Below are 12,179 nucleotides of genomic sequence, written 5' to 3' on the forward strand. Positions count from 1 at the left end.
GTCTGATGAGTGTGGTGCTGGAGGCCTAATTAAAGTCTCTTTCTCTCACCACACTTTTCTTATCAGGAAATGATGGGAAGGGAAAGTTGATTTGATAGCGGAGGAGACGCATAAGAAGGGGGAATGTCATCTTTATATGCGTCTCCTTCGCCATTTTGGCGGATTCAGATGGTCGCTTGCTTTTGCCGCCTTATATTATAAACAACTACCGGTAGAAATTAAAAAAAAATCTATCCTAAATTTCCACACTCATAAGCTATCTTTCTGTCAACGTCCCGTTTAAATTGATGCAGTCGTTCCGGAGATTATTAGGAACAAATGTGGCTAATGGATTTATTTTCTTCATATTATATACATTAAACATTTTTTACAACGTAGGAGACGTATCGGAAGGGGAAATATTTCCGTAGATAGAGTAAGGGGAAAAGAACGCACTTGCAATTGTATTGTTAACGGTCGCTTCGCTTTTTAGGCGAATTCATGCCCCTTTTTTCCACAAACTGTGATATGTATGAATTTTATTTTGTTTAATGTTTGTAAAAATATTTTCAGAGAGAACAAATGCTGGAAGCGCAAGACATGTTCCGCAACGCGAACCGCGTTACAAGACCGGAAAAGGCACTCATACTGGGCTTCATGGCCGGCTCCAGGGGTCGGTTTATATTTATATTACTACTAGCTGTAGCCCGCGGATACGTACGCACGTGATTAAAAAAGTATTTGATGTGTTCTTCCAGCCTATGGTATACATCTATGCCAAATTTCACCCAGATTCGTTGAGCCGTTTAGGAAATGCCTACTAACAAATATCTATTCATCCATCTAAATTTTCGCATTTATAATATCTCATTCTAGCACTACAATAATCTTAGGGTGTTCGCGGAATAACTTCCACCAATTTGCGAACATTTTGTTGAATTTTCCTATGAGGACTAGATTTATTAATTTTTCCTGTCTCAACATTTTGTTACAAGTCTTTGGTAGGAAGTCTAAAGATACTTTTGTGATAAAACTGTTTACGTAGGCTTTATGAATAGGCAAAGTTTTATCTATACTAAACTAAAATAAAGAAAAAAAAAACTTTTGTATGTATTGAAATAACTCAAAAACTACTGGACCAATTTAAAAAATTCTTTAATCGTTATGAAGGTAATTTATCTGTGAGTAACATAGGCTATATATTTTTGTTGTTTTTTTTTTGTAATAATACGCAATTCTCTTCGCAGATAATCCTTGTCCTAACCTCGGAAACATAGTGACTATAAAACTATCGGAGAACTACGAGAACGTGATACAATCGGATGACACTTTCGTCACCATGGTAGCGGAGATGCACTTCCAGATGAACTACAACAACGGCCAGTGGACGAGACTCAAGAAGTACCGTCCCCTGGACGGAGCAGTGCCACAGAAAATACCACCCGGATCTTCCATTATTGCACCAAATAACCAATCTATAGTAACACTAACCAATCAAAATGGCAGTTAAAATTTACTGAAATATCGACGGTTAATGCTTTATATTTATAAACAAATGTCAAATATTATAAATGTCACGTTTGACTAATGTCAAAATGACAGTTGACAGTTGATTTACAGTTTTACAGTCAAAGAAAATATCCGGTGAGGTTAGGTTGTGTGAGAAAATATTTAAAACCTATATGAATATAAATAATTTAGAAGTATTGACAGTGAACTATAGTTAAATAACTTGTTGGAACCAATTTATGTAATCTGTCATGCGATTGTCAAACATGTGTCAAATTGACAGCTGTCAAATGTTGAAAAACGCCGAGTGTTGCTAGCGCTGTTTATTTAGGACGAAGGTACGTTTAGATTCTTTTTTATATTTTATTCCGTTTTTATTTTATCCGTCACGAAGTGAAGATAATTTTCAATTGATTTTGATGGTTAGTTAATTAGTTTGAGATTAGGATTTTAGTTTTTTTGTTTAAGTTTAGTTTTAGTTAGTGAGATATGAGTTTTACTGCAACACTTGATTAGTCCCTTAGTGTGGATTTTTTAAATCTACACTAAGGATGTCCCTTAGTGACTGCAATCTAAGTGTGACAGTCAGTGGTTGATCTCACTTTGGAGTGTGTTTAGTTAATTATCTTCATTATATTTAGTGCCAAATTTTAACGCATTATGATATTTTCAAGTACAGAATCCAAAAAACAAACGGGAAAAAGGTAAATAACACATAACCCTGGTTAACCCTCTCCCCCAAAAGCTAAAAAGGGGGTGCTAGTAGCGCTGAAACCAATACTATAGTAATTTATAAATAACTGAAATTTAACTAATAAAAGCAGTCATATTGGAACGATATAAACGTTTAACATCAAAGATTTAAGAATTTACGCAGCGTAGTGTTTAATATTCGTTTCAGAATACGGCCGACTGTTAGTTTGTTCCAAGAACATCAAGGGCCTGTCCTACCACTGGCTGATAGAGGCTCAGACAGCTTAAAAGTGACGTCACTATCAGATATACCAAAATCCGATATTTCCATCCCATTTTATACCATACATTGCATTGTTATTTGACTTCAAGAAATGTGGGACAGGCCCTTTGTGAAATGTGAGAGTAATGGAAATATTGTTGTGAAACATGTTACGTCAATGGAAACTGTTGAACTCTTGATCTTCAGATATGGTCGTAAAGGGTTTGATTTCAAAAAGATATGTTGAATAATATAATGACGCGTATATACTTATGCCTGAAGCGCCTTCATATACATAAGTTATTCTAGTTGTTAACAAATTGACTGGGCTCCAATTTGAGCTCTTATATATTTTTTTTCGAGAATATTTTACGAGTAAATGTTCAGTCTCATAGTTTGTCTTGTAACTAGTGAAAACTCTGCCGAAACAAGTACAAAAAACAGTCGAAATCAATGGAAATGAGAAATTATAATCTACAATCGATCTTTGCCTCATTCAATGCTGATACGAAAATGTGACGGAACACAATTCGACACACAAAAGACAGCCGTGAAATTGAAGCAATTCTATGTTTCGTCTGATGAGTGTGGTGCCGGAAGCCTAATTTAAGTCCCGTTCTCTTTACCACCCTTTTCTTATAAGGAGAGGATGGGAAGGGGAAGTGGATTTGACGGAGGAGGAGAAGCATAGGAAGGGAAAATATCCTCTTTATGTACGTCTCCTCCTCTGTCGGATAAAGGTAGGCAACGCATCTGCAATTCCGGATGTCTATGGGCAGCGGTCGCTGCCATTTTGGCGGATTCAGGTGGCCGTTTGCCATCTTATGTTATAAAAAAGTGTTAATTGACATCAAATTAGAAACCTCTAAAATTGTCAGTATTTCTCTACTATATTATACACTAGCTGTTGCTCTCGACTTCCTCCGCAAGAAATTAACAAACAAAAACGAAATATAGTCTATGTTACTCTAAATGTAACTCTATGTAAGTCTACAGCTTTTTAATTTAAAAAAAATGTGATTGCTGATGTCTTAAATAACAAAGTGTATTTTACCTGAGTATTATATTAGTACTGGTTAAAATTGCACAAGTAAACGTTTAATGTTTTAATAACAATGATTTTTCAATTCGCCTAAAACTGTCCACATTTGTGTTGTCCTACTTCAGTGTCTCAATTGATACCATTAGCTACCGGTAATTTGTCAAGGATACAGGATTTCGTCTATCTAGTTAGCTGCTATTCAAAATTTTAATCTTGTTCTTTATACTTTCAACATCTCCAAACTTATTGTTAGCGAAATCATTAAAAATCAATGGGCCAACTATTAATTAGAAGTGAAAGAGAGAGAGAGAGATGCAAATATAATCTATCTATACTATTATAATAAAGCGTAAACACACACTTCTTTGTTCACTAAGATGTCAGCAATTACAGCATATTTATGAATAATTCTTTTTTAATAAAAAGCCCTACACTTACGTCATGCTTTAGGCTATATATTTTCACACCATTAAACTTAGGGGGTAAATATTTTTTTTGGATAAAAACCCTAATGTGGGAAAGAGACCATAAGTTGCTGCCAACATCAAGAAAGAAAGATTGCTACGGTATGTCATGTCATTTTGCCAATTGCTGTTAATAATTTGACAAATGTAAACAATAAAATAAAATTTTCATAATATGCGGATGAAGCCGCACAGGAACAGCTAGTAAATTATAGTGTCAGCCGAACTTTGTTTAATTTCTCACTTCTTATGATTTCTCGATAGATGACTGTTTTATGTGGTTGTTTTGGCATTTGACCCAAGACAATGCATGCTTTACCCAAAAGTTTTATAATATTTTTTTAGATACAATTTGTAATAGTGCAGATATGTGATGAAAAAATGTAAATTTAAACTAAATATGTCAATATTTAGTTTTTTAGTGTCCGGTAAATGTTTCTTTTTTGTGATTTTAAAGTCCCTGGAGGACTAAAGATTAGTTTTATATGTGTAAAAGAATTGATAAATATACAAGACAAAACATACTGGCAATTTCGTTTACCATAAAATCGGTTTAAAAATAATGTTTATATAAAAAGACAGTTACATTTTTTTTTGTAAGATTTCTACTTTTTTTCCGCCGGACACAAAAGATTATCTTGTTTGGAAAAACCTGTTTTATTATTTTAATTTAATGTTGTTTATATTCTAGTATTTTAGTAATACAAGTTTTGTTGTACTATGTTTTTCTAGAGATATTTAAAGTATTGTATATAGTAGATAGTACAAAAATATTAAACATAAAACGAAATGCTATTATATCTATGTGTTTTATTAAATTTGTAAAAACCCTATATTTACCATAAAACTCTCACAATACTCGGTTTCAAGTCTATTTATACATTAGGGTCGCGAGCGTCAAAGCTCGAGCTTGTAAGACCCAGTAGCTTCGACTCGAAGCTCAAGTTTCCACCTCAAAGCTCATTTCACAACACTAAAGTAAATGTGAAAATGGACCGTTTATCTGTTTAAATGGATAGGTCATTGTTTGGAAATGACATACATCGTTTCGAATTACGCAGTTACTGACAGTTAATTTAATTAATTAAATTATTAGTTTGTACCCTCACATCTGCTAATCGTAGTTACCACCAAAATAGCGAAATTAAATACGCATAACATACACCCTTGAACAGCCTGTCAATTAATAGTTGTGTTTCTACACATGATGTTATCTATATAATTACAGTAGATGGCGCTGTTTTCAAAACATTAAATTAAAGTAATTAATTAAAATATGAAGATAAGTTTTTGTTAAATTTAACTACTGATTTTAATGTTTCTTATAAACTAAATAATATTATATTAATTATTGGATTAGAATATTGGGGTAATTGATTTATCTACCCGTAAGTTGCATTATTCCACGCAGCTTACATAAGTCTTCAGGTAAACCTAGGGTGTGCTAGCTTTTAAGCTACGTGGGCGGCAGTAACGAGCGCCCTCTGCATCAGCTTTTGCTTCAAAGGTTCGTAATGCATTTTAAGGCGTCAGTTGCCGTTGTGGTGGCCGCCGTTTCAGACGTTTCGTAGCGCTCCCGTGACTACTGTGAGTATTGATTTTTCTCTTAAAAACGTTAATAGCTGTGAATATTTTATGAACATTATTTTTGCCTAGATAAACTATATTAAGCTAGCGAATAGATAATATGTTAGGATAGTTAGAAGAAATATCGTTTTAATCTAAATTTTAAAAATTCAAATTATAATGTGTTAAATTCTTTTTTACGAAACAATTCATTTATTTCATTAATTTTATATGAAAATGTTTTAAACATTAATTACGCAATATTTGCTCGCTTTTCACCCCCACCCTCTAACTTGCGGGAAGAATTCACTTGTTGCGTCTTACAAAGATTTTTATCTCAGGTACTGATTCAGTTTATTTGATCGGTTTTTTATTCTCTATTGTCCATTCTATTTCGTATTTTTAATCTACAATTTTATAATGTTGCAATTACATTCGGTTATTCTTTTTTTATCAGGGAAATGTATAATGAAATTCGAACATCTTTTCATCAAAGATTATTGATTCCTGTGGGTGTGATTTATGGGCGTCGTCAGGGAGGCAAGGGCGTGGGCGCCCCCCTTCCTAAAATAGATATTTAACTTGTAATAAGACAATATTAACAATACCAAAGCTAGGTTAAATAGAGCTGGCGACACTCTTTTTTAATTCATTGTATAATAAATTTACATTTTTATATGTATTCGTCACGTCTACGTCAGCAAAATATAGACCTGTGTACTACTTAACATGTACAGTGGGTTTACATGGATTTTTGAATTTGTCTTATAGCAAGATGCCGGTGCTATCTGTACCGTTCCCTGCGGATATAATGAACGCGGTGCCCACGCTGGGAGGCATTCCTGTGCGTATCGCAATCGCCTTCAGGGATGTGCCCGCTCCTGAGGAACCACTCCATCTCACTGTGAGTAATCCATAAATGACAACCAGCGGATACATTTAATACATAACCATCTGTTACGGGATATCCAAGAGTTATCAAGAGTTCCAGCTGTAGACAGTCACTTTTGTTATCAGGTCGAAGTGCGGCAACAGGTGGCTGAGATACTCCGCGATGCGAACTGCGTCACCCGCCCAGAGAGGGCCGCTATTGTTAAGTTCGTCGCCGGCAATAGGAGTAAGGAATTCAAACTTGTAGTACCTTGATATAAAACCCCACGTCATATTTTGGACGTTAACACAAAGCAAGCCAGATTTTTTTTTATTTGGTTAGAGGCATCTTTAATACCAACTATTTATTTATAGTTACTTTTTCTTGTAAAATATACATTTTAAGACATTTTTGTCAATCAATAATCAATAATATTGTCTACAGGCAACCCATGCCCTGGTTACGGCAACGTGGGCTCTATCAAGTTGTCTTCGAACATCCGTAATTATAGACAGGATGATAACACCACCATCCAGCTGATTGAAGAGGAGCACTTCGAGATGAACTTCCAAACCGGCTACTGGCGATGCATCAAGAGGCACCGCCGCGCGGAGTAGACTCCGAAAGGCCCAACGTCATGTCCCTTATAACCTGACCTATTTATCCCCTATCCCCTGACAATGACGTAATAAATATCTAGTCACCCTTATAAATGTATTTCATTTAATAAACTTAGTGTTTAATATAATAAACAATAAATAAAAGTGAAAATTCCATCACTATGACAAGGTAAATAAAATGACAAATTAGAATGTTGCCTGTTCTAGGTATGGATATAAACTATAACAATATCTCTAAAAATGCTTAAAATATGAACATTATTAACAACTTAATCAAAATTTCACTTCAATTCAGACTGCGACCCCTATATTTAATACTCTATACTCTAACATATACAAAATCGACAAAGGGCGTTACACAAATCTTAAATTACCTTTAAATTATGTCGATGCGAATAACATCTCGTAAATTTTCCTACAAGATGCCTTGTATATGAAACATATCGTTACATATCTTTAAAAACAATTGGGAGGGCTAATTTTTCTTTCGTTATCGAAATCCCACTTGAAATTAAAAATAGCTAACGACTAAGATCAAGTGTTCATTAGAGCCTAGGAATAACAGTGCATTTAGACTGAAAAGAAAAAAAAACATATTTTGTAATAAGTAAATCCTTTATTCATAAATAACGTTATCTAAAGAACGACATTATATTGAAATTCAAATCAATTACATAATATTTTGTCAGAAGATTCGAGATGCATAAACTAGATCAGGGGGATGAAACAGGGAAGGGAGGGAGACCCTTAGCTCTTACAATAATCAATAACGAAAGTCTAGGTACGCAGGTACATTTATCGGATTCTATTTATAAAATATAACGCCCCTTGTCGCTAAGACCTTTGTTAACTACGAACTGAAAGCTAAAAGAATAAGAAGCTATAAGAATATATCATAATTCCTAATTATTGAAGAATGCGCAAATGCGATGTTGTGTTGTTTGATGTAAATAAATGTCATATTATTATATATGTGTTATAATTACCTAAATTATTGAGAGTGATTAAAATTTATTTAATGAATGTTAAATTTAATGTAAAGATATAAAACTAGTCATTTAAATAACTGAGATAGAGGTCTATAAATTAAATATAGATGGCGTTTAAACACTATTGACTAAGTAAGCTTCATAGATGCCGCGAGATGTCGCTAATCTTAGTTCTTTAGTCCGCTTATTAAAATTCGCGCTAAATAAGATAACGGGTAAATGCTCTTTTCACAAAGAAAAAAGTATTTTATTGAAGAAACAAAAGATATAGGATCTTACCCGGTAATAACGAACCATATATATCGATAAGTATCAAATAATATTGAAAAAAAACTAATATGAAATGGTAACAAAAAATGGTAACATTGTAGATTCGATAAAATTTTTGAATTGACGGTAACTGTCAGTCGAATAAAATCAAATCAAATTATAATATTTTTGTACAATCAAAATGGCAAACGAAGCTGAGGAAACCGTACGTAAATTATCAACGCATAAGGGTGTTGCCGGCGTTATAGTGGTCAACGGTGAGGGTATACCCATCAAGACAACTTTGGACAACCACGTATCCGTACAATACGCAGGCCTTTTGTCCGCACTGGTCGACAAAGCGAAAGCTGTTGTTAGAGATCTTGATCCAACAAATGATTTAACATTTCTTCGTGTTAGAAGTAAAAAAAGCGAAGTATTGGTGGCTCCTGACAAAGAATTTATATTAATAGTCGTTCAGAACCCAGTTGATTGATATAAGATTCAAACTTTTTGGTTGCTCGTCATTAGCCATGTACAGGAACTACGTGTTTCGTTCCCGCAATCTGTCTATAATGACTCAAATTCGTACGTGCTCCGAGCCGCCATAAAGTTTGGATAGAACTGTATTTTTATTATGAGTGTATTTGTTAGTGATAGATTTGATCATATTAATTATTAGTATTATAATTGTTTATTATTGCATGTTAAAATTAATTTCACTATAATCATGATGAAATTGTGTTACTCACAATTTACTCTTATTTAATGTATTTTTGTCAGAAAATCAATTTGAGTTTTATTTACATATTTATATAAAATGCACATATACATGTTCTATACTAATGCTGTCTTGTACAATATCGCCAAACTCGTAAACTGTCTTTCAGTGATTTCTTCTTTTACTAAATCTATGTTAAGGAACATAGAACTTGAGCGACCCTAGTAACAACTTATTCTATAACCTATAAGTTACGTGCAATAATGTAACCATGACTGGATAAGTTACAGGAAAGTAAAACTTCGTATAGAGGGGATGGAAAGCAAACTAACTGGAAGAGAATGCGGAATAAACTGCACGTTATACAGGCTGTTTAATTAATATAACAGTATAACTATTACATACTAGCTTTCGCCCGAGACGCCGTCCGCGTGGAATTTAAAAAGAAACATGTAAATAGCCTTTGTGTTCTTCCAGACTATGTTCTACATATATGACAAATTTCATCGAGATTCATTCAGCTGTTTAGGCTACAAACTCTAACAAACATCCATCCATTCATCTAGCCATCCATCAAAACTTTCACATTTATAATATTAGTAAGATAATTGTCACGTTTTTTAATGAATCAGCTGGTATAGGTAGAAATTATATCTCTCAGGCATGTTATATTTCAAAATGAGAAGGTAGAATTAGATTTTTAAAGAAGGAGTACGTAAAAACTTCACAATAAGGTAATAAGCAAATGATTTTCAGTACATGGGTCTACGAAAAAAATCTACACATTATTGTCTTGAATACTTAACAAGTATAACACTTATTAAAAAAGTAAAAACTTATATTTACTAAGGAAATTCCTTAACCTCTTTTTGTGGGTAAATGAAAGTGAACACTCCTATTTGTGAGAGTTGGCGGGAACACGACCGCTGCGTCTATGCACGCGATCTAACATTACAGTGAAAAGTGCTGGCCGTAACACAAGTCCTGTGTAATTTCAATAAAAAATAAAAAATAATTGAATTAAAAATAAAACAAATGTTAAATTCCAAAGAGGTATTAATTAAATTTTAAAATGAGAACGAAGCCTGTATTAACCTTTTCGAAGTTGGACGAGGAGACTGGAGAGATGCTGGATAGAATGTTCGAGAAGAAAGATTGTATGGTAGAGATTAATCCGGGACGTGTGATTTTACCCGCTGACTATATGACTATAGGTCAAGATATACTGGACATGGAAGTGCTGGAGGACGATGTATGGATGTGTTCTTATCCAAGGACTGGTAAGTACAAATTAAATGTGTTTGTTTCTTGTTTTCCATTTCATATCAGGTAATTAAAATATTTTTGAGATCGAAAATTGATATCCAATTAGTAGCGACGTTAGAATAAATCAAGGTAGGTATGACCGCCCACCGGTAGATGTAGGCCGCGGTGAACGGTGAAGTCGAGGAAACCAAAGGTGGTTTANTGGGTAGGCTCCACGTCCTTTTTCATTTGGGCAGGGATGTGGAGAGAGTCCCACATATCGTCTGTGTCTTTGCCCAAGGCACCTGGGAAACGTAACGCATTCCCCCTCTTAAATAAAGCAATAACCGCCCAGAGCTCCGGAAATAAAGGGCTACCGTGGACGCCATCTTTCGTATCAATTACAGTTAGCTGTAGATCTCGCTCAGGGCGCCGGTAGTTCGTACCCTGTATGTAAATAGGCAAACATAATAATAAAACTAAATATAATTTAAGGGTCAACCTGGGCCCAGGAGATGGTCTGGCTCATCGGTCACGATTTGGACTACGAAGGAGCAAAATCACTGCAACAAGTAAGTAAAATGTTTCACGCTCAACATTTATCCAAATTACATATCCGGTATAAAAATGCGTTTCGTTTTACGAATGTTTTGAACAAAAAAGTCGTTAGTAGATATTTTTCAAATTAAAATGAAAAAAAAATAAAACATAGCTCACTGATAATGTAGCTTTTTAATGGTGAAAGAATTTTTGAAATCGACCCAATAGTTCTTGAGTTATTTCATTATAATCAAAGTTTTCCTCTTTATTATGTTTTATTCTCTATATTATGTTAAATATAGATTATTCGATAGATATAGGACATTGACGCACACGCACATTCTAAATAGAAACGCATATAATGATTGCTAGATGTGCAGTGGACGTAAAGCGTATAAACGAGTTTCCACTCGATTGCAATTTCTCCGGAAATGCATTTGTGGCGATGCCGTGTTCTCTAACTGGGAGTTAACAGTGCAAAAACTTTTACATGTCTATACTAATATTATAGAGGAAAGATTTGTATTTATGTGTGTATTGAAAGAACTCAAAAACGGCCCAATTTCAAATTTCTTTAGATAAAGTTCTTTCGTCAGTCAGAGAGTATTTACTCGTAGTATATAGGCCTCGTTTTTTTACTATTTTTTTAATCCCACGTGGCCGAAGTCGCGAGCAACAGCTGTTGTTAATAATCTTACTAATATAAGCGTAAGTTTTAATGTTTGTTGAACTGCTGAACGGATCTCGATGTTTGGTATAGATGTACAGTCTGAAATAGCACATAACCTAATTACTTTTGTTTTTTTAATACCATTCGGATAGGTTATGTGACGTTTAGGCTACAAATTCTAGCCAACATTCCTGTATCTAAACTTTCGCATTTATGTTAGTTAGCCTTCGCCCACGAATCCGTTCGCGTGGTATTAAAAATAACAAAAGTTAGTAACCTATGTGTTCTACCAGACTATCCTCTACATCTATACCTAATTTTATCGAAATCCGTTTAGCTGTTTAGACTACAAACTCTAACAAACAAACATCCATCTAAACTTTCGCATTTATAATATCAGTAAGGTGATAAACGATTTCACACACCGAGGAAATATAACAAGATCCTGTTTCCAGATCCGTTGTCCACTGGTCGAGTTGTCTTGTATTATGGTGGACGGCCACGCGCAGTGGCACGAGGAGTCAGTGCAAGGAACTTCAGTGGATCTGGTGAAGCACCGATTGGCACATCCCCGGTACATCCGCAGTCATCTGCCCTGGGATCTCTTGCCGCTGGATGTGCAGAGAGACGACGGTACTGCTAAACCGAAGGTATGCTGTTTTAGAAGGAGATTGTAAATGAGTTGTTTTTTCTTTGCATTGCGATTTTCAAAAATGATTAAGATTATGATGACCACCCTTAGAGTGCGCGAACCTTTTT

The 12,179-nt window shown here is 34.5% G+C and overlaps 4 protein-coding genes across 4 annotated transcripts in view; all 4 read left to right on the forward strand.

Annotated features, from left to right (window-relative positions):
• Positions 1–1,672, forward strand: part of LOC106102930 (negative elongation factor A) — an 8,105-nt gene extending 6,433 nt beyond the window's left edge. Inside the window, exons 10-11 of the mRNA XM_013282550.1 lie at positions 553–652; positions 1,227–1,672. Of these exons, the coding sequence (XP_013138004.1) occupies positions 553–652; positions 1,227–1,489 (363 nt within the window). The 3' untranslated portion in view covers positions 1,490–1,672. The remainder of the gene's footprint in view (positions 1–552; positions 653–1,226) is intronic.
• Positions 1,673–5,467: 3,795 nt separating this feature from the next.
• Positions 5,468–7,147, forward strand: LOC106102959 (negative elongation factor A-like). Its single transcript, XM_013282581.1, has 4 exons — positions 5,468–5,536; positions 6,287–6,419; positions 6,533–6,632; positions 6,831–7,147. The coding sequence occupies exons 2-4, from the start codon at positions 6,291–6,293 to the stop codon at positions 7,001–7,003; spliced, it is 402 nt and encodes a 133-aa protein (XP_013138035.1). The 5' UTR covers positions 5,468–5,536; positions 6,287–6,290; the 3' UTR covers positions 7,004–7,147.
• A 1,225-nt stretch (positions 7,148–8,372) lies between these two features.
• LOC106102953 (dynein light chain roadblock-type 2) lies at positions 8,373–9,035 on the forward strand. Its single transcript, XM_013282575.1, has one exon. It carries the CDS (start codon positions 8,447–8,449, stop codon positions 8,738–8,740), a length of 294 nt encoding a protein of 97 aa, XP_013138029.1. The 5' UTR covers positions 8,373–8,446; the 3' UTR covers positions 8,741–9,035.
• An 869-nt stretch (positions 9,036–9,904) lies between these two features.
• The window catches only part of LOC106102950 (estrogen sulfotransferase), a 4,172-nt gene continuing 1,897 nt past the window's right edge, over positions 9,905–12,179 (forward strand). The window contains exons 1-3 of the mRNA XM_013282572.1: positions 9,905–10,245; positions 10,706–10,782; positions 11,876–12,070. Of these exons, the coding sequence (XP_013138026.1) occupies positions 10,038–10,245; positions 10,706–10,782; positions 11,876–12,070 (480 nt within the window). The 5' untranslated portion in view covers positions 9,905–10,037. The remainder of the gene's footprint in view (positions 10,246–10,705; positions 10,783–11,875; positions 12,071–12,179) is intronic.

Source organism: Papilio polytes, unplaced genomic scaffold, assembly GCF_000836215.1.
Source record: "Papilio polytes unplaced genomic scaffold, Ppol_1.0 DF823890.1, whole genome shotgun sequence".
NCBI classification, from domain to species: Eukaryota; Metazoa; Arthropoda; class Insecta; order Lepidoptera; family Papilionidae; genus Papilio; species Papilio polytes.